The sequence below is a fragment of the Enoplosus armatus genome, chromosome 14 (genome assembly GCF_043641665.1).
Source record: "Enoplosus armatus isolate fEnoArm2 chromosome 14, fEnoArm2.hap1, whole genome shotgun sequence".
NCBI lineage: Eukaryota > Metazoa > Chordata > Actinopteri > Centrarchiformes > Enoplosidae > Enoplosus > Enoplosus armatus.
Window position 1 is genome coordinate 797862 of NC_092193.1, and position 22687 is coordinate 820548.

The 22687-nt window shown below is 45.1% G+C and overlaps 1 protein-coding gene across 1 annotated transcript; it reads right to left on the reverse strand.

Annotated features, from left to right (window-relative positions):
- Nucleotides 1-20573, reverse strand: smg7 (SMG7 nonsense mediated mRNA decay factor). Its single transcript, XM_070918604.1, has 22 exons — nt 20502-20573; nt 19523-19554; nt 16649-16766; nt 16427-16559; nt 15580-15751; nt 15342-15413; nt 14635-14785; nt 14327-14462; nt 14065-14227; nt 12295-12454; nt 12010-12080; nt 11802-11862; nt 10986-11105; nt 9437-9860; nt 9196-9373; nt 8084-8499; nt 7165-7530; nt 4755-4841; nt 4102-4252; nt 3840-4010; nt 3424-3581; nt 1-3131 (listed from the first exon to the last, which is right to left on the reverse strand). The coding sequence occupies exons 1-22, from the start codon at nt 20525-20527 to the stop codon at nt 3018-3020; spliced, it is 3480 nt and encodes a 1159-aa protein (XP_070774705.1). The 5' UTR covers nt 20528-20573; the 3' UTR covers nt 1-3017.
- Between the last annotated feature and the right edge of the window lie 2114 nt (nt 20574-22687).

A 22687-nucleotide genomic window follows, 5' to 3' on the forward strand; every position in this document is an offset into this window, starting at 1 on the left:
TCAAGGGAGAACATAGTTTAAGTTTATTTAAAGGCTGATTCCACCAGTTCTCAAAGTCTACAGAGACAGAAACACAAAAGTCAAAGCTCAGATCTGAACCGATGATTCCCGTCTCATCAGAGCTCCAACCAACGAGGACCCGCCGCCCTGAAACCTCCCAAACATCTTACAGAGTGGAATGTCATCGACAGATCCCAGTCCATTTAGTTCTTACTCCAAAAAAACTAAAGGCAACCAGAACCAGTAGCTCGGATCCACGTGGGGAGCCTCAAACAGGAAAACAAACTCTCTCCTTGACGCTTCTGGCCAAATTCGTCCTCACATTCATTAATATTTTATCTTTATTATTTTTCAAATACATTTTTTAAATGCAACATGAAAAGCACAATCACACAGAAAATAGACACGTCTCTGAAGTCTGCTTTAATAAAACGCCCTCGACGGGAAAATAAAAACAGGCTTTTATTTTTTTCCCTTGAAACTACACGAGTGTTTGTTTAAGGTAGAAAAACTGCTCTCTGCTGGTTTAAACTGGACAGGAAGTTACTTACAGTGCTGCAGTCTAAACCGTCACCTCCTGCTAAGCCTGAAGCCTATAGGGGATGGTGGAGCCTCTGAGCGTCCTGATTGGTCAGCTGTCACTGATTGGCTTCAAAACAACCAGGACTGACGGCATGTAAATGTTCAACAAGGGTGAAACTCTTCCAGCCCATCTCCACCACAGCAACTCTCCAGGAACTCAGGAACCATTTTAGGGGACTCAGAAAATTTACATTTAGTTCCTGGACCTAAAGAGAGTCCTTGTCAGGTGGCCCAGGAACTATCAGGGTGCAGTTTGCAGATTGTTAGTACTAAAGCAGAAAGAAATAACTGTAAAACTAGAGAAGCACCTTCCACCTCTGTCTGTTGCCTTTCAAACTAAACTCAGGGCTGCACTCTGATGATTGATAATTGATTCAGTCATTTTTCAAACAAAAGCACTGAACGTCTGCTGGTTCCTGCTGCTCAAATGTCAACAAATGTGGCTTTTCTTTGTCATTAATGACAATTAACTGAACATCTTCACATTTTTAAACTTCTTAAAAATGATGTTTTAGACAAAATGACAAGAGCTGCAAGTCGGTTCATAGATCAGTCGATCAACAGAAAATTATTGGAAACAATTTTGATAATTGATTTATCGCTTAAGTTATTTTTCAAGCAAAAATGGCCAAAACTCACAGGTTCCAGCTTCTCAAACATAAATATTATCCTGCGAGAGTAAACGGACTCTCTTTGGGACTCCTGATCAGACAAAACAACATTATGAAGACATTCTATAAACCAAAGTATTAATCAATTACTCAAGAAAAGAATCAGTTGCAGCCCTGAACAACACAAGGACTCCGCTTTTTCTAATCTGTTACAGGATTAATTCCTTAGTTTTCATGGTTCATCGGACGCGAGGAAGATGCACAAAAAGGTGCTTCCAGTTCCTGAGTTTGGTTCTCGTGGCTCCGTAGTTCCTTTTAGACTTTTCGGTTGAAAAGGGGGCTTCAGTTACAGGTAAATAAAAGCAGAGCTGCAGGGCTTCCAGACGCTACGATTCATAAACAATCTGCTGTACAGGGTCGAGCTGCAGTCGTGGTTATTGAAGAAAAGATGGCGGAAAACATTCAGGCTGAGCCGACTGACGGTCTGTCTGTCTGTCTGTCTTCACAGCCGTCAGTAGTAATGGGACAGTGAGCAGGCAGAGCTGCTTAAAACTAGTAAAAAGGCAGAACATGGACATGAAGAAACAGTAAATGCAGGTTAAGTAAGCGAGCAGGGTTACATCTTGTTTTTTTTCTTCATTAAGTAAAGAAATAACAGGAAGAGGCCAGAGAGGAAGAGAACCCCGAAATTATTCAAGCAGGAAGCTAATAGACATACCTGTATTCACCTCAGAGGGCGTGAAGCTAAAACTGCTACGAACAAATCACAAAATACAGTTTTTTTTTGTTAATATCTGCAATCTCTTGAAGCTAACGGTAATACTATCCCTAAGTGTGACGGGGTTTTTATGTTCTTAGCCCCCCTCCCTTGTACTTCTGTCTTTCCTGCGACGTTTACTGGCACCACGAAGCCGTCCCGTCGGGCTCCAGGCTCTTCCTTCAAAAAGGTCGGACAGCGAGCGAGCGCTCGGTGCAGGTGACGTTACACACCTGGCTTCACACAGCAACGTCCAGTCCTCGTTCTCACAACACGGCTAAGAAACAAGGCCCGTTTAAAGTCCAACTATGGCAATATATATTTATTTATATATTTATATAGCTGTACCAACCCAAACCGTCCTCCTTTCCTTCCTTCATTCAACCATTCAACCACTAAGCTACAGAGAGCCCTCCTCCTCCTCAGTAATGAAAATGAATGAGAGATCAGATAGTCCAGTCTATTTTGACCCCCGGTTCTTCACCTGACTTCCCCCCTGAACCTGACCACCACACCGTCCTCACTCTCTCACAACACCCCCCCTTCAGTCTGCGGCGGCAGAGACGCTAAAAACAGGCGCTCCGACGAGACCGAGCAGACGTCCAGGAGCTCGTTTTTTTTTTTTTTTGTTCCAAAGAAAGAAGAAGTTCTTCCAGATGAGAGAGGAGTTGTGAAGATGTGGTGTCTGTCCAAAAACCGGGGGGGTGGGGGGCAGTGGTGGTGATGGGGGGTGGGGGGGGGGGGGGGGTTATGTTCCTCAATGTTCAGATTTCCGCGGGTTGAAGGAAACCCGGCGGTGGCGCGTGGCGCCGCGGTTGAAGAGATCGCGCACCCTCCGGTCCAGGAGGGGCGTCACCGCTCCTCGACAGCCGAGGGGGGTGTGGGGTGGTGTTTCAGCCTCGTCGGGGGGTCACGTCGCCTCCCCAGCCTCCACCGTTTCTCACCGGTTTAATTTTCCGTTTTAGTTGGAGCTCGTCTTCGTCAAACTTGTGTTTTTTTTCCCTCCCGTTTCTCCTGGTGGTGGTTTTGTTGACGTCCGGACACAAAGCGCCGCCTCGGCCTGCCGTTCAGTGAGGCGGGTTCATGGCGCCGTGACCTCGCTGCTGCTTCTGTTTCTGCTGCAGGAGGAGCTGCTCCAGGGCCGACGGGCCGGGCTGCATCATGGAGCTCGACCAGATCGACTGCAGGGGAGAGCTAAGTGTTAGCATGATGCTAATCCTGTTCATCACAAACATCAGTGGGATTCTTTGGTATTTTATGTCTTATTGTCTGTTTTAATCTGTAAAGCAGATTAACACATTGCTTTTATATTTTCATATCTACAAAAGGGGTCTGAAACTGAAACCGACTGAAGCTAAAGCTAAACAACAGGCAGTGAGAAAGTGAGATCAAACCCACAAAACATAATAACACATAAACTAAGCAGTGAGACTGTCTGAGGGGTCTGAGGGGTCTGAGGGGACGTTAGTGGACCTTGAGGCTGTCGAGCAGCACGGTGGAGGACGACTCCTCCATAGGAGACTCCTGATTGGTCCAGGAGCTGCCGGTCGGTCCGGCTTGGTGCCAGCTGGTGTCTGACGCTGCAGAGGAGGCCGCGGCCGGCAGGTAGTCCAGACCGAACCCGCTGACCGCTCCTAAGAGACAACACACCGGCCACATGTCAACATCTGGAACAACACAGTACATTTAACCCTCAACTCACAGCTTTGGGTAAAAACAGATCACCGTCACTAAACCGCCTATTATTCGACAGTGACTCTGATCAGCTGATCTATGTTATGTTTTGCATCGTCACATTTCAGTCCCTCCCAACCCCCTGAACCCTCTGAACGCTGTCCCTCCCAACCCCCTGAACCCTCTGAACCCCCTGAACCACGTCCCTCCCTCACCAGTCTTGTCAGCCTTCCAGCGGTCCACCACCCTGCGGTCCCGGCTGTCGGGGGTGCCTATGGGCCCGAAGTTAGAGAAGGGCATGGCTCCGTGATTGTGTGTCGGTGGGGAGGACGGCAGGCTGCTGGGGTTGGAGGAGTGAGGGGATTGGCTGGCCGGGGTGGAGTGATCTGCCAATCAGAATACAGCTTACATCAGAGCCATTTTTCACAGATTCACCTGAATATAGATTTCATGTATGTCTTTACAGGTGTGGCGTACCTGAGCTGGCAGGGAGGGAGGGGGACCAGGGAGTCCCTTCAAACAGGGAGTAGAGGGACGGCTCCTGGTGCATCATGGGAGCGTCGGGCTTGGAGCTGGGCGGCAGGTTCTTGCCGTAGGCCTGACTGAAGATGCTGTTCTGGTTGTACTCCTGAACACAGAACACGTGCAGACATTACAGCTCTGATCGATCAGGTACTGATTGATCTTTGATCATGGATTAAAGAGAATGACTATAAAGTCCATCAGTCTACAGATGAAATTACACACAACATACACACTGCCACAACGGAAATCTGTTCCTGTCAGTTTCTACCATCATAACTGTCCCTTTTGTCCCTTTTTAAACCTCGAGCAGTCTCAGACATGCAGATGCAAACGTGTTTAAACACATGTGTTTACTGAATCCAGACTGTCCAAGTCTTTGGTTAACTTCTACTTTGCCATCTGGTGGTTGAACCATATTACAACAGTCACAACAAACTTAACATTTCTCTGCAAACTGGTTTCATTTATTCTATCAAATGGAAACAAGAAAGTGTTTAGAGGTGAATATTCTGAGACATGTTTTCATCCCTTTTTGAGAAACCCAGATGTTCACTTTCAGTGTTTGGTGAATTAGGAAGAGGAACTTTTCAGATGACGGGTCTGACCTGCATGGGGAAGCCAGATATGGGCAGGAGAGAAGATGATTGGCTGAGGACCTCGGGGCCACTCTCCATCCTGGTCTGGTTTGGTAGCTGCAGAGACGAAGGACAGACGGGATGAGGACCAACAGACAGCTGCTGTGTGACATCTCACACGTCTTTCACAAACATGCTGATGATCCATCTATTCCTATGAATAAAGGCCTGTCATGTAAATCTGTATTTCTGAAGTGGCCATTAAACTAAAGGCTCTGAGGTCCTCGCAGGAGGGTCCCTTTCATAAGAGGAGGGTGTCTGAGGATGACTCATTTAATGAGAATTGAAAGCATCAGCAGTCTAGCTGTCTGCCAACAGAAGTCTCACACAGACAGGATATCATAAGTTTAGAAAATCCTGGACTAACTGTCGTGGATGCTAACCATCATCATCTTTTACATCTCTATGAAAACCTTTCAGGGATCCGTTTCATATTCCTCTTCTTTGATTTGACCCTTTTGTCTGTTGTGTTTAAATTTCCTTTGAATCTCCAGGAGGCATCACATCGTTGCTTAACACTAAAGCCACAATCTGAAGGATTAGTGGCTGTTAACGGCCATTTCATCTCACACTTTGCAGAAATAAATCAGGAAATGGCCTCTTCTCTGACATGGTTATGGATTGTGTGTCTTTCAGCTGTCAGCATTTTTCATATTTCACTCCGAGCAGAGAGGCAGAAGAAGAAAGATATCTTCCTGCCAAATCTTTCAAGTAAAAATCTGAATTTACAGGTGAAGACAATCCCATTCACTCATTATCTACTCGCCCTCCTGTCAGTTAAAACACCAGGGAAGCTACATGTTTGACTTTCAGATTTTTAAATATATGCCTGAATGTGAGACTTTTATTTTGTAAATCAGTCTGCTGACTGTGGCTGGGCAACATAATAACCACGCCACGTGATTCACTCTACACGACAACTAACAGCACAAGATGTGGAAGACAGCACGTCAGTTCAGTGAAGAGATGGCAAATGATGAGCAGAATGTGGCTTTAGGTCTGGATGGGGCTAGATGTGGTGGGGGTGTTCAGGATGGGGGTGTTTGAGGCTGAAGACAGGGCTACATACAAATATGTTTGGTCCAGGAGCAGTGCTAAGAGGACCAGCCAAGGCCTGGAAGAAATCAGGAGGCTTAGTAAAGACCAGCTCCTCCTCCTCCTCAAAATCTGCTAGAGTTTTTAACAGGTCAGGAGGTAGAAGAGGCGAGCTCTTGTTGTCCTAGAGAGATGAAGCAAGAAGAGGAAGAAGAGGAAGAAGAGGGAGGAGGAGTAAAGAGAAGAGAAAAAGAAAGGCAAGCCGGTAAGACAGAGGTGGAAAGAAGGAAAGTCATGCTAAACGCTACAGAAGCCTGCAAGCTGAACACAGATCAGAGTTGAACACCACGGAGGAGACAGAGATCCTGACAGTGAAACAAATCTCAACAAGTCATCGAGTCTGTCGAGTCTAACAGAGAAAACAGTGTGCATCAGTGAACCGTGTTGAGAAGGCCGTCACTCTGGTTGCTACTGTTAGCAGAGACAGCGTAGTTTGAATTGAATTGTGACGAATCGTTTCAATTTCAGCTCTCTCCTTGGAAAGGCCTTTGACCTGTTCCACCATGTTGGTGTGTAAGGAACATCTGAGAGATCCTATTGTTCTTCTTCTTTAGGAACGCTGTCTCAACACTGGATCTTAGCACCTCTGCTAACCAATAACCTGAGGGAAAGACCAGCTGGTTTAAGAGTTGTAGTTCAAATGAATGTTAACGTGTTGTTTCATTCATTCCTCATGCCGAGTGACTAAAACAGATGTGTTGTCAAGGTAACACTACCGCTGCAGTTTACATCAGTGCACGTCAGTCTCTACAGACCTCAGGTAGGAGTTTTACATGTATGGTGTCAAAACCTAATCGCTTTTTACGATCGCACCTCCCCTGAAGTACACTGAAGTAAACTTCAAACTGACTACAGATCAAATATTTATCTTTTCCTCATGTTCAAACGGTACTTCGACTACAAAGTGACAGCTCTAGTTGATATTTCCTTTTTATGGATTCAGCATTGTCACTCAATTCAATCAATTCAACAAAAGTTAAGAAAGTGTTTAATCAAATGTTCAATTTAGGTCCATTTCCCTCCAGAACACCAGCAGGAGTATTCATATATATAAAATCATTGTTTTGAATCAAGTATCCAACATGTACAGCAAAGTTTTCAAGAACCTCTCATCTCAAATCCAACCTGACTGACTCATCTGTAACTGCTGCAAGAAGCTTCCAACCAGGCAACGAAGAGGAACAGAAGGAAGTAGGAAAAGTGCAAGAAACAGAAGCATAGAGACAGCAAAGCAGCAGGACAGGACCACCTCCTCCTCTTTCACTGTCACCTGAGAGCTGCTCACCTCAAAGGGGGGTCCCCGGGGCCCAGCTGAGGGGTCCTGCTCAGAACAGATACCACCCGGCGGAGGCCTCTTCATCCTATCTGCCATCACAGCCAGACCGTCCCCTATCCTGTACGACGGCTCCCAGTAGAAGTCCTGCATCTTGACGTTGGGGTACTTGATCTTCTTGTCCATGTTGGAGAGCTGTGGCTGGGTGGGCGGCTGCAGCTGGTGCTCGTACAGTTTGAGAGGATCCTGAGCCGCCATGTAAAAGGCCTGCTGCTGCTGAGGCTGCTTCATGGACATCTGCATGGGAGAAATCTTCTGCAGAGCAGCCTGAGCCTGGTTCCACATCTGAGCTGGCTGATCCTGGACCTGCATATACTGCTGAGCCCAGACACATAACTAGAGTAAATATCACTCACTGTACCAGACGTTTGTCATCTGTCTGTATCTGAGGCTGTCTAGAGCAGCGGCTCCCAACCTTTTGAGCTTGTGACCCCTTAAAACGATGCCATGTCTGCTTGAGACCCGTCCTCACAGGTTGCAGGTCTGTACTTGTTGTCACAAGTTGAACCAAAGAGTGACTTTTTTTCCTTGTTTTACTGAATAATTATAAATTGTAAAATTGTCCAGTAATTCACAAAGCAAAGATTACAGGAAAGTCTGAAATACCAAATATAACGTGGTGTCGCTCAGATTCATCTTGCAACACTTTGTGGGGGTCAGAACCCCCCAGTTGGGAACCACTGGTCTAGACAGCAGGCTGGTCTGTGCTTTACACCCTTCACAAGTCCAACACACTAAGACTTCAAACTGGGAGCATTAGCATTGCTTTTTTAATGCCCTGGGTTTCGCCCATCAGGCTTCAGCAGGCTGCCCCATCCCTCTAATTGGTGGAGGCTGCAGTGAGAGAGGAAGATCCACAGACACTACTGACCTGCTGCAGCCCCGGGTGGTGAGGTGGACTCTTCCCCATCCCGACCTGCTGGACCGGTTTGGTGGGCGACTGCTGCTGCTGGGTCATCGCCTGCACCTGCAGCTGGACCGACTGCTGCATGGCCTGCTGGGAGGGCGACTGGGTCTGGGGCTGTTGACCCTGGGAGGGGCCCTGGTTCATGGGCCCCGGGCCCTGGCCCGAGGACCCCGGCCCCTGACCTGGACCAGGACCAGAGGGCCTCTGCTGACTGTAGGGAATGTGGGACTGCTTCCCGCCCTGGGTGCCGGCCTGGGCGTGAACGCCCGGTTGGAGGAAAGGTGGGACGGACACTCCAGTGGAGAAGGTGAAGCCCGGATTAACCTGAAGCCCCGGGAACGCCACGGGGGGAGGGATCACATAGGCTGAAGGAGGGAAACCTGCAGAGGAACCAATTAGGAGCAGCATTTCAACTGACTGTAAAACTGCAATCAGACACAACACGAGGCAACTTGTACCACTGGAGAGGGATCCCATTCATACAGGGATCCATTTCATATAGGGATCCAATTCAGTTAAAAATTAGGCATTTATTTATTGGGTGGCTGAGTGGTTTGGATCTACAATCTCCTTATGAATGACTGTCATATGAGCAAGTACAAACCACTGAGCCAATGAACTGGGGCGACTGAGTCCCAAAAGGTTCGTCTGTATTCGCTGTAAAAATGTTATTATACAAAATGAAAACAACTCTAGAAACTTGATTTACACAAAACACAGCTTGTGTTTGACGCCTGTATTGATTGAAGGAGAAGCGTCAGACACACGTGAGACAGACAACTGAAACCCGGGTTGAAACGCCTCTTCTGGAGACAAGAATCGGAAGCAGTGCTGCAACTAACGATTGTTTTCATTACCTATTCATCTTCAGATTATTTCATCTATTAATCGTCTAAAAATGTCAGAAAAATAGTGAAAAAACGCCGATATAATCTTCCAGAGCTGAAACCAGCAAATATTTGACATTTTGCAGCTTTTATTTGAAGACAACTTTGGAAAATACAAACAATTTTGACAAAGTGAGAACTGTGTGTGTGTGTGTGTGTGTGTGTGTGTGTGTGTGTGTGTGTGTGTACCAGGTCTGCTGGGCAGTGGTGGGAAGGCTCCAGGATGATGGATGGGGATGAACTGGGAGGAGCAGGTGGTTTGGGTTTGAGTGACAGGTGTCTTCTTCGCCTCAGACACCGGGGTCTTCCTCAGCTCCGGCTGCGCCTTCACCTGAACGAGAGAAAACAAGTCCAACATTGTGACCGGCTGCTTCAGCACGACTCCGCGTTAGAAGCTCTGTCAGCTGCTAAACATTACGGCTAAATGCACCTGTTTTCCAGCATCAGTAGTTTTCTCATGACCAGCTTTTTTCAGCTCACTCTTCCTCTTCCCGTCCCTCTTCAGCTCTCCTTTCCCAGCAGCCCCGTTGCCTTTGGTGAAGTCTCTGCGTTCCTTGCCGCTGTCTTTCAGATGATGGTTTCGTGTCTGCTCGCGGCTCTGCTCTCGGGGTTTGATGTTCTCCTTGAAGGTGACGACGGGTCGGTCGCTTCCGTCGGGCCACGAGCTCTGCGTCTTTCCGGCCGACAGCACCGACTTCAGGCCCGAGTTTCCGCCGTCGTTGGGTGTCTGCTCGCCGTTGGACGACTCCTGCAACACCGGCGCCTCTTTCTCCTGCGGTTCCTCGATGGCCTGCTCCGGAATGTCAGTGAGGAAGACGAGGAGGCCGTCCTCACTCACTCTGCACTGGATCAGCCTGCAGAGAGAATGCAAAGACAACATATTGATGATATCTGACCTCTGACACTCAGCTGAAGCTCATCCTATTATTTGGTTAGTGCAAGTCTTTTAATGGTTTCAAAAAGGCAAATAAATTACCCCAAACATCATCATCATCATCTCCTTGGTTTCCCACATTCTGGTCACCTAGCAACGACCCAGTGGAAAGGTCTCGCTAGCCTCCAGCTGTCTTCTAACAACCAGGTCTAAAAGTCATTGATACAACAAGTCGTTGCTCAAATAATGAGGTGAATAAAATTTACGCAGATGGGATTTTCACAAGCCACGAGGTAGGTGGCGGGGGGGCTCCTTCTTTCTACTAGGGAGAAGTGACAGTGAGCACTCAGCTGCATTAACAGAGCTCAGTACTCCAGCCTCGCTCTCCACCATTTGCAGTAAATATTTTGTGCCTTTTGTGCATCATTTTATGAGTAGTGTTTTTTCTCAGACAAACTGAACTGTGGCCAAAGTAAATGTTGTGGAATCAATATATTATTGCTACTTCTCTAAACTGAAACTAAATGAACTGCGCCTCCGGAGGTCTCCTGTGGGTCTGCAACTACCATTTTTACCATCGATGCTATTTTCTCCACTAATAGATTCATTGTTTTGTTCCTAAAATGTCCAAAATTAATGAATAATGTCCATTATAATTTCCCCAAATTCCTTCTGACGTCTTCAAACGTCTTGTTCCGTCCGACCAACAGTCTAAAACCCAAAGATATTCAGTTTACTGTGACAGGAACAGAGAACGCAGAAAATCCTCATGTTGGAAATTTTTTTTTGTTTTTTTTTGCTTAAAATGACTGAAACATTTAATCAATGATCTCAATAGTTAATTTTCAGTCAGTGAACTTATTGATTCATTGATCATCGATTCCACTCCCTGTCATATGATCTGTCCAGGAGCTGAATACTCAATGAGCTGCTGTCCTTGTAAATTACAAGCCAACTACACGCAGACTGCAGCTGCAAGTTCCATGAAAACCTTGAAACACCATGTTGTGTGTAAATCTGGCCCACAGTGTTTAGAGTACGTTTGTCTTGTTGTTTACTGGTATAGAAACCGACTGAGGCAGTCACAGAGGAGATGAACACTCACCCCGGCTGGTTGTCGGCCATCCATTTGCCCAAACTGATGAGTCTCTGATGTCGAGTGTGAACCGGCAGGCCGTCCCTGTCCACCAGGATGCCCTGATGACCTTTAGTGAAGTCCAGGGACCTGAAACACCAACAGACATCACAACACGGAAACATTCTGACTGAATGACTCAGATCTGAACGTTCTCCATCCCACCATCCCACAGCTGAACGTTCTCCATCCCACCATCCCACAGCTGAACGTTCTCCATCCCACCATCCCACCATCCCACAGCTGAACATTCTCCATCCCACCATCCCACCATCCCACAGCTGAACATTCTCCATCCCACCATCCCACAGCTGAACATTCTCCATCCCACTGCTGAACGTTCTCCATTCCACAGCTGAACGTTCTCCATCCCACCATCCCACAGCTGAACGTTCTCCATCACACCATCCCACAGCTGAACGTTCTCCATCCCACCATCCCACAGCTGAACGTTCTCCATCCCACTGCTGAACATTCTCCATCCCACCATCCCACTGCTGAACGTTCTCCATCCCACAGCTGAACATTCTCCATCCCACCATCCCACTGCTGAACGTTCTCCATCCCACAGCTGAACATTCTCCATCCCACCATCCCACAGCTGAACGTTCTCCATCCCACTGCTGAACGTTCTCCATCCCACAGCTGAACGTTCTCCATCCCACCATCCCACTGCTGAACATTCTCCATCCCACCATCCCACAGCTGAACGTTCTCCATCCCACCATCCCACAGCTGAACGTTCTCCATCCCACCATCCTGCTGTAGAAGTGTAGCGTGCATTACCTCAGAGCGGGCCGGAGCGCCAAGAAACCCTGCAACTCAAACTCCTCTGGCAGGGGCGTCACTGCAGACAAAACAAACAAAACAAAACCTTCAGCTAGAATCATTTGTTCCTGTAATTGTTGTCCATCGTATCGATCACTGAACCAAATAAAGAACCTGATTGGTTTCAGTGCAGCTGTACATTCATCAATACCAGCGGGTTTCCTACCTGACGAACAGGACACGTCGTCCTCTTTCGGCTGGAAACTGTTGAGGATGGAGACCAGCCAGGGCCAGATACTGAGAGACAGGAGGAAGAGGAGTTAAACGTCCTGCTTGTTCACAATCAAACAGCCTGATGTTTACTGAACAGCTAAACCGTAAAATTACTCAGATTAAAAAAAACTTCATTTATAAAGCACCTTTCATACACACATGCAGCCCAATGTGCTTCACAGAGCAAGATCAACACAGACAGACAAAATAAAAAACTAAAATAAACACAAAGACTTACTACTGCCTCTTGTCCACAGCAGCCTCATGGAAGACACTGGGTCTCAGTTTGAACCAGTCCAGAGACACTTTAATGGCCGGCAGAGGACACTCCCCCATGATCTCCTCCCCTCGGTTCTTGTTGAGCAGAGCACGGCTACACATGACACCCAGGAAGGACACTGAGGGGACAGGAAGTCACGTCAAACACCACAAACACCCGACCATCAGTCAGGAACTACATCTGAGGCTGTTGATCCTACGTAAACAGCACACAAAGACGTAAACATGATAAATCATTAACTGAAGCAGCAGGAGGACTAGCAACGTTACTTTAGGTTAGTAATGGCTCTGCCAGTGGTGGTGGAGATCTGAGTCACAGTGAGCTGAGTTGGAGGCCCACTGTGACTGAATGAGGATTTGTTTGTGTTTCCACCTGCAAAAAGTCAGGGTTAGGGCGGATCACCTTATTGCTATTATCCGCCTCTTTGAGCCCATAAAAACTGCAGTCAGATACTGTCTCTTCAGACCCAGTGAGCAATTAAATCGAACACATGCTTTTATGAAGACATGCTGACAGATGACGAAGGTGAACAGGGTTAAGGTGGTGAAGACAGGTGTACAGTACCTGTACTTAAAGCCCGTTGACATGATTTTATGACTGTAGACTAGATCAGTCATTCTCAGCCATGGGGCCGGGGCCCAAGGGTGGGCCGCGAGCGCCATCTACTGGGCCGCGAAAAACTTTCAGTTCTGCGCCTGTGGGCTGCGAGGGCCGCGGGACCGCAATGCAGCTTCCCACCACTTGGTGACAGTGAGGTGTAATTCAGTTGTTGAACACGCTCCAATAAGCAGCAGCAGAAGAAGCCAGCTGCAAACTTTTGGCTGACGGTATGGAAAAGTTTTTAAAACGAAAAAATGAAGATGAAAGTGATGCCACCCCCTCCTCAAAGGCGAAGGTTTTGAAAAATGAAGACTGCTAAATTGTCAAATTCATCAGCAGGTTATAAGGCAATATTTTCGATTGCACTTTATTTAAATTTTATTTACAGTTTATTTAATTTGAAACTTATTATTTTAAATGTATTTATTTTATTACCAGTTTTTTGAGTATCTAAACCAAAATATTTTTGGATTTCAGATTTTGTTAATAATATTGACTTGAGCCTTTATATTTGTTCTTGTAGCAACTTGATTTGTTATAATTGCTCGCCTGTTCAGTGTTGCTGTATGTGCAGGTTTACATGAACCCTAACCCTACATGATATAAAGAAATGTCTTTGAGATGATCACAGTGTGTCATATCATTTATTTTACAAGGTTTTAGCTTGTTAAACTGTAAGTGGACTTGATTTAGTTATTGAATACAAATCAAACCAAGACTCGGACCAATTGAAATGAAAGTGTTAATATTTAAATGGGCCCCGGGCCACTATGTACTGTGAAAATTGGGCCCAGAGGTCAAAAAGGTTGAGAACCCCTGGACTAGATTCATGTCAGCATGCAGAGCCTCCCTCGTCAACTGACACGCAGTTAAAAGACATGTCATAATGGACTCGGCTGATATTACAGTGGCTGTTCTCACATGTGGGGCTCACGCCTCCAGCATATATTCAAACTGTTGGTTTTTATATGTAAATGCTTTGGAATCAACAGTTTATTTATGACACACTCTGCCTAAAATGGTCTTGAGAAGCAGTATAAAGCACCTATAATGATAGTTTGAAAGCAGATCATTGAAAGGTACCAGTATGAGTATTAGCAGTACTATCAGTGTGTTTGTGGTTCTTACTGAAGAGTCCGAGCAGCTGGAACCAGCTGATCTGCTGCTCGCTGCTGTAGCTCTGCTCGCTGCCGTCAGCCGTCAGGTCTCTGAGGTGGTGGAGCTCAAACAGGTTGATGACAGTGATGTGGACCAGCTGCTGAGAGCTGAAGGCTTTCTGCAAGATCAGCCTCTGCACACACAAACAGGTTATCAAATAATGACTTTCAAATACTTTGAAAACAGCCAGAATTGACTAAATGCTGAACTCTGGAGATAGTCTTTGTTTTACCTGAAACTGCTCCTCCAGTTTCTCCCTCAGACCGTCCAGTTTGTCCAGACTCTTGCTCAGGTACACATGGCCATGAAACTTGATAAAGGCCCTGATGAAATCTGACACGCTCCACTTGGTTTTCACTTCATCGCGGCTGCAGGAACAGAGGATTTTATACAGAAGAAAAACATCAGAGTCAAAGACCTGTTTGTGGACTTTATTTCTCCCCAGAAGGAGCAGATTTTCAAATCAAATCAATTTCTTTGATTTAAACTGAGCATTAAAAGAAAACTCCAGTTAGTGAAGTGTGTTCTCCGCGGTGTTACCTCTCCAGGGCCTTGGACAGGGCCTTCTGCAGGTTGGTGGAGGCCGCTGGGAAGGGGAACTTGACTGCGATACTGCGGCAGTAGTAGAAGATGGTGGTGAGGTGGTCTCCTTTAGAGGAGGCCAGGATGGCCAGCTGGTTGTATGGTTGACCTGCGGGAGACAGAGAGGAGAATCACATCACATACACAAGGAGAAACTACAAACATGGCTGCTGGTGAAAGCCCGCTCTAATCTGAGGGTTGTCTTACCTGCTGGAATAGTTTGCATTTTTATATTTCCAAATCTTTAAGCTGAAGGAAGGGATCAAATATCCAGCGGATTTTTAGGAAGCAAGCTAATTAAATTTGAGTCAATGTGTATAACAATAAAAGAAAAATCATTTCAGTTTCTTCACAGTTAAGTTGTAGAAAACTTGGAGATATTAACAGGATTGATGACAAAACATCAGGAGGTCGATCAGATTTAACAGGCAGGTTTATCTGTATAACAACTTCCAACAACAAGGACATTCAAAGTGCAGTACAGATGAGATAAAAAGATACCTCCAACCAAGCCTATCCAATAAGATACTAAGATAGCCTTTACCCTAGCTTAGCACAAAGTAGACTAGAAGTAGGTGGAAACTGCTAGCCTACTTCTAATGCAGCCGTTCAAACACAGAGTTGAAGAGCTACGTCCCCAGTCTGCAGTTCAGATTCAGACTCACCGTTTGATGGGACCAGCTGAGCCGCATGTCGGTAGTAAGACTCCGCCTGGCTGGTCTGGTTACGGTAACGTGCTGAAACACAGAAACATGGATAAAATAAAGACACCTGATCTCAGATGACCGATAGCTTTAACAGATTTGTATTGGCATTTTATGGGGAATGAACCATTAATCATTAATGACTAAGTGATTTCACTCCATTGTTGGCTCATAACATTGAGATGGTGGATTTTCTCACCTATGTCTCCGAGGTGGACGAGGCAGTGCTGGCAGATGTAGGAGCAGGAGCTGGGCTGCGGGGTGACGATGGCGCTGCTGGTGCTCTGTTTATTGCTGATGATGCCGAGCTGAGACGACTTGACGCGACACGGCAGGTCAACGTTGAACACAGTGCACAGCTCCTGCAGCAACTGGAGTCAACACAGCAGGAGGTGGGACCATTTATCCAGAGCAAGCTCAATGTTGTGAATTGTGATATAAACAGATATGCTAACAGAGGATCTGACACTGCACTGCTCTCTCCTAAAGCCAGACACCAGAGAGAAAACCTGGGATTTCATTGACATGTAAAAATCAATATTTTGCAACACATCATGTTGACTTTGCAGCTCAGTTTGGTCAACAGCGCCCACGTGTTCCAACGAGAGACGTGCTTCCTTCGACCATTAGAACAAATACATCATTTATAATCATTCAGGTAAATTGCATCATAGCTCATCTATAACAGTAAACACTTTTCCTGGTGCAAGACCTCGAAAACCAGTTTTCACCTTTTCTCATTTCGAAAATCTAAAGTATTCTCTGCAGCAGGTGTAAGGACAAAGTCAACTAATCTAAGCTCTATTCTTTCAACGAATGTCACCAACAGGCCACAGGGTTTATTGTGAAGGACTTCGACTCCAACACTGTTGAAGGTTTACTGCTTATTGAATCCTAAAACGATTACAAATTTTTGATTTCGTTTCATACTAAAAGAAATCACAATAAGGATTCAAACAGGACCAGAATTGATCAAATGTAAACAAAACCAAACCCTTGTTGAACCTGATCCTGCTGGTTCCCACTGAGCACCACCTGAATCTTACCTGTGTGTAGAAGCCACTAGCTGCTTCCAGAAACAGCGACAGGTTGGCCTGGACCTCACTGCGGTTGGGGTTGGCTCGGTTCTTGGCCTGGCTCTGCAGTGTGGTGATCTGGTTCTTAAAAGCATGATTCCACCTGCAGGTAGACAGAAGAAACACCATCAAGACCGACACATCAATTCCACACAGTTTTCTTCTCCCTATGATGTAGGCGAAGCAGCTTACAGGTCTTGCTCCACCTTCTTGTCCAGAGCGTACTCCAGGTCAGTCACCAGCATCTTCTGGTACAGGTCCTGCAGGGCCTGCCGAGACGTCCACACCTCTGCCGCCCCCAGCTTCGAATCTAACACACAGAGAGGAAACAGGTGTAAATCAGCTGGAGGATGTGGGTGGTGGAGAGCAGGATGGGGAAACCATGGCCTCAGGGCTGAGTGCTGAACCTGGGTACTGAAAGTTGGCAACAACCGTCTGTCAAAATAATCTTGTTGACGTGTTGTTTGATCACATAGTTCAAAGTATTTCTTAAGGTATCTAAAAAGTACTTTTTCTGTCAACACTGAAAGTACCACATCAGCACTGGTTTCTAAAAATGGCAAACTATTGATTTCAACTGATATTTGTGTCTTTAAAATGGGTTTCTTTATAATACCAATGCTCCTCTCTCTTTAAAGGGTTTCATAGTGACTCTCAGCTCCTGGTTTATCTGTCCTGGTTCTCTCTCGGCTCCTGGTTTATCTGTCCCGGTTCTCTCTCGTCTCCTGGTCTATCTGTCCCGGTTCACTCTCGGCTCCTGGTTTATCTGTCCCGGTTGACTCTCGGCTCCTGGTTTATCTGTCCTGGTTCACTCGTCCTGGTTCACTCTCGTCTCCTGGTTTATCTGTCCTGGTTCTCTCTCAGCTCCTGGTTTATCTGTCCTGGTTCACTCTCGTCTCCTGGTTTATCTGTCCCGGTTCACTCTCGTCTCCTGGTTTATCTGTCCCGGTTCACTCTCTGCTCCTGGTTTATCTGTTCCGGTTCACTCTCGGCTCCTGGTTTATCTGTTCCGGTTCACTCTCGGCTCCTGGTTTATCTGTCCTGGTTCACTCTCTGCTCCTGATTTATCTGTCCTGGTTGACTCGGCTCCTGGTTTATCTGTCCCGGTTCACCCTCTGCTCCTGGTTTATGTGTTCTGGTTCACCCTCTGCTCCTGATTTATCTGTCCTGGTTCACTCTCAGCTCCTGGTTTATCTGTTCTGGTTGACTCGGCTCCTGGTTTATCTGTTCTGGTTCACTCTCGGCTCCTGGTTTACCTGTTCTGGTTCACTCTCGGCTCCTGGTTTATCTGTCCTGGTTGCACAATAGCAACCATGATTATTCTCCTCTAATGGAACTTATGGCGTTTTCATTGAGCTGAACCTGGTCTGTAGTCATGTGACTATAATGAGAGTCCATGTTTTTGAGGCTGATCATTCCGCATTAATCAGACCAGAAGACATCCACCTGCGACTGGAGATGCGAGCCACAAACTTAATGAGCATTTGGGAAGTTTGAGGACTGAGACTGACATCAAAGAAGCAGCTGCCGTGATTGTGTGAAACATCTTTATCTCCCTGTTTAGACTGGAGATCCATTTAATCAGGATCAGGTGTGACAGACAGTCCTCCCGGAAAAACTTGACATCAAAGCACAAACCATCACAGAGCGCTGAGGCCTGCAGGCTGTAGTTTCCTCCACCAGACACTCTGGCAGGTATCCAGCCACCATGAGAAGCTGCTGCTCTGCTCTAAAAATCAAAGTGGGTGGTAAAAATAGGTAAAGCAAGTGCCAAACAGTGTGGTCTGTGGGAAAACAAATCAATCCACTGGTCTGATGGAAAAGCTGGGGCTGTTGTCAAGAGCCACTGAGCTAAAAATCATAAATTACAGCCACCAAACCTGATGGAAGTCACATTTTATCAACAGCTCATATTAATCACAATGCAAAACAGTTTAACCAATTATTCTGTTGACACTCAATGAAACCTCCAGAGTAGGAGAAAGGCTGCTCATCATCTGAAACACTCATTTACTGGTGCACAAACAATGCCTGACTTATCAATTAATCCTTTTTATTTAAATCATCAATTAATCAGCTGTTTATTTTCTTTATTAATTGTTTAGTCAATAAAATGTCAGAAAATAATGAAAAGGTGCGTCCCAGTTCCAGAGTCCAACAAGATGTTTTTCAAACATCTTGTTTTGTCCAACCAGCAGACAAAAAGGCACAAATATTTAATTTACAATTAAAGCGGGACATTTTCTAATTCTCTAATGTTGCCAATAAAACCAGGTATGTGTCTTTTCTGTGCATAGTAAACAGTTTTGGGGATAGTGGGTGTTGTTTTGGATAGTGTGATCTCTTCATTTTTGTCTGTTTATACAGCCTGTTTTTTGTTCTCGTGGAGTTTTGCCTGACAAAGATTTTGTTGGTCGAAATGTTAAGGGTGAGGACAACCTCTCATTTTCCTCATGTTCCAGTCTTTCTTTTATGAATCAGTTGCCTAAAATCTTTCGTTTGCGAACAGCCAACTCTTTGTCCATCATGTATAAAATATATCCGTTTCTATTTTTATCTTACTAAACAATATAATGCACCGTTCCCAGTAAAAACGACAACAGAAGACAAATGGAACTAATTTTCCCTTAAATGTGCTTTTCTTCTTCCAGACTGAGAAGCTGTCCAACACTGATCTCAACTGGGCAAATAAACGATAAACATAATTCTTTGTATTGTATTCAAATTGTGTCAACCTGAACGCACCTACTTTTGGTTTACCCCAGATGTCATCATGCTTCTCTCACAGCAAACACAGCTTCGTGTGCAGACTGAGTCTGACCAAGCATTTGGTACCAGTCTGAACTCAATTGGGATCTCTACTCAGCACTGATGAGGGTTACAGATCTCAAGTCAAAACACACATTTGCCTGTATGTGAATAACAAAGCAGCCTAGTATGCTTGCAGGTATCCTCCCCTGCATGTGCAGGTAGGACTGGTCAGGTACAACAACTATTGGTAACTAATAAGTTACTGGTCAGGTACAATAACTGAGGCAAATGTTTGAGGTGATGGTGCAAACCTACCTGTCATGTCAGCCTTCAGGGCCTCTGCCTGTCTGCTCGGATGTAAACAGAGAGGAGGAGGTTAGCCGGGTCCATCAGAGACACACATACAAACACACAGCACTACAACATGGCAGCACTTGACTTCATACATGCTAATAACATTAGTAACATACAGCACTTCCTTATTATAGACAATCCACAAACAACAAACGAGCTAACAGCTCACGACAGAGATAGAGACCTGACAATGATGCCTCTATCACTTACGTCTCCATGCGCTGAGACTTCATTAAAACATTTAACAGCTAATATCAAATGTCGACAAGACGGCACAGTGGTGATATCGGGCTCAGACTATTCCCTGGATCCACAAATGCGACGACATATATACAAACAACAATCCTTCGTTAAAAACCCGTCAGCTAGCTAACATCAGACACTAACCACCCACCGCTAATTCACGTCTCGACATTTAAATCCCGGAAACGGTTACACACGTGGCCAAATCAACTCGAACCCGTAACTACATATGAAAGCGGCTGGTGTTAATAAACCAAATTCATATTTAATACGTAACAGCATCAGTTCGCTGATGCTAACCTGACATACGCAGAAAGACGCTAGCAAGCTAAAGCTAACTAGCAATAACACACTGAGTACCACGTCTGCCCGTGGCGGGTAAACACAAATTTAGCCTTGAATTCACTCCAACGCCGGACAACAAACATTAAATATATGTATAACTACACCAGCTTGTATCAAACATTCCAGATATTTGACTGAATTTGAGTAAGGTGACGGCAGGCGGTAGCATCGATTGTTTGTTGATATGTGAAGCTAGCTAGCGCCAACATTTAGCTAAGGGGGTGGTCCCAAAACCAGCTAGCTTTAGCGTTAGCAACCGAACAAAACAATTCACCTGTTGGATTGAAATGTCCGCTTCTGACAACACCTGTACCACTGGCGGGACCGACAGAGGACACCGCACCGAGCTTACCGTAAATATTGGGCGCAGAGGTTCATCCTGCCGGATCGCCAGTCTTTCAGACAACGACTGGTCCAGAAGCTAACGCTCCTCCCGGCGCCATATTGTTCCTGTCTGACCCACACAGGGCCTGACTGAAAGGAGGGGGGGGGGGCAGGTTTCGGTTTCAAGACTCATGAAAGAATCATGATAACAAAACAGTAGCAACAACAACAACAACAACAACAACAATAATAACAATAATAATAATAATAATAATAATAATAGGAGTGACAATGACAAAAATGACTTTTTAGTTTATAATTTGACTGGTCTCATGATAATGACTCTATCTCCAGTGGTTAGCAGCAAGTGTACTTAAGTACTACTATTACTTGAGTATTTCCATTTGAAGCTACTTTATACTTCTACGCCATTACATCTCAGAGGCAAATACTGCACTTTTTACTCCGCTACATTTATTTGATCATTTTAATTACTAGTTGTTGTGCAGATTTGGATGGACAATAGAAAACACAATTACAATTACATAAATAACAATTTATTGATGATAAGTAATGATAATTAAGTAATTATAATGAGCTCCACTCTTACCAGCTGCAATATTAAAGTGATGAATACATGAATACATCAATAATTATAATCCAATAATAGATATTATTCAGAAATGGCCCATTCTGCATAATGAGTACTTTAAGTATATTTCAATGAGAATATATTTGTACTTTTCCTTAAGTAAAGTTTTGAAAGCAGGACTTTTACTTGTAACAGCAATGAAAGTGTCTCAGCTTTATCTCGAAATCTCCAATGTGTCTGTTTTCTTAAATATGTATATATATATATGTGTAATAACTAGAATAATACGTTATGTGCATGTGCTTCACAAAGAGTTTTATATTTATTGTGTTTTCAATATTTATTTATTTATTTCTACACAATCTCTGTCTTTAACTTGTTTCTTTGGTGAGTTTGGCTCCAGGGTGCTCATATAATATCTTCTCATGAAGATGGACTGAAGTGGTTTTGTATTGATTACAACTTGTATTGTTTGTCTGAAGTCCAGTCTATTTCACACAGGCGGGGGGTCAGTAACAGCTCTCCAACTTCAGGCCTCATCATGAGCTTGACGAGCAGCTGAGCTAAACGTGTTGCTCAGGTCAATGTTGATATTATATTATGTTATGGGCTAAGTGTGGTATTCATTTTTATTAAATCAGAATACACTACAATATAAGAAACACCTGAAAAACAATGTATAGTAGCAAGAGAAGAGTCATGAGGAAACACTGAGTGGATGAACAGTATCTGGCCGTTTCTGCTCTCTGTGGCGCCCCCTCGTGGCTGTGTTGAACACATCAGTGACGACCTCTTTGTCTCATATGGTGCCTTGTAACGTATTTATGTGTCTGATTTCTGTTTGAAACAGGGATGATGATGTTTCCTGCTGCCAGAGGACACTGTTGAGCATCAGAAGTAAAAGAAAACAGCTCCTGGTTTCTTTGTTTTGCAGATATGTGCTTGATGTATACATTCATTCATGTTCTTGTGCCACCACCACTTAAACAGTGCGTGTCATTCTGCAGGGACAATGTTCGGGAGGGGGCACCAGTCAGAGGCGACTGCTCGGCTAAATTTAGGACAATATTTATCATTATCATTTTCAGTTTGAGCAGCAGATTAATGGGACTCGATTCTCACCCATATCAGAGAATGGAGCTTCAGTACCTTCACATCAGGGCCCAGGGGCCCCTGTTAAACAACACTGAACGGTGCCATTCGCTATAATGACTACCTTCACATTTGATACTTAAAGTACATTTGCTGAGGATTCTGCTGTAAAGTAAACTTCTTGTAATGGAGTATTTTTACACTGTAGTACTGAATACTCTTCCTGCACTGCCCAACAGATCTCCGTGTGTTTCATCTCCAGACGGTTTCATCCGGACACGAATTGGTTCTGATTCCTGTGAACACGATCACTTCATTAGTCACGTGACTTTCAGCTGCTTATTCAAATTCACAAAACAATTTAAGAAGTCAAAAACTGTAATGTTGTGTATCAGTCGGTTTGATGTACATTGTTTTGAACTCAACACAGTCCGTGGAATCATTCCAGCTCCACACTGAAGGTTTTAACACTAATTGTATTTTCTCTATTAACATATACAAACTCTTGTACTGCAGACAGACCTGAAGTC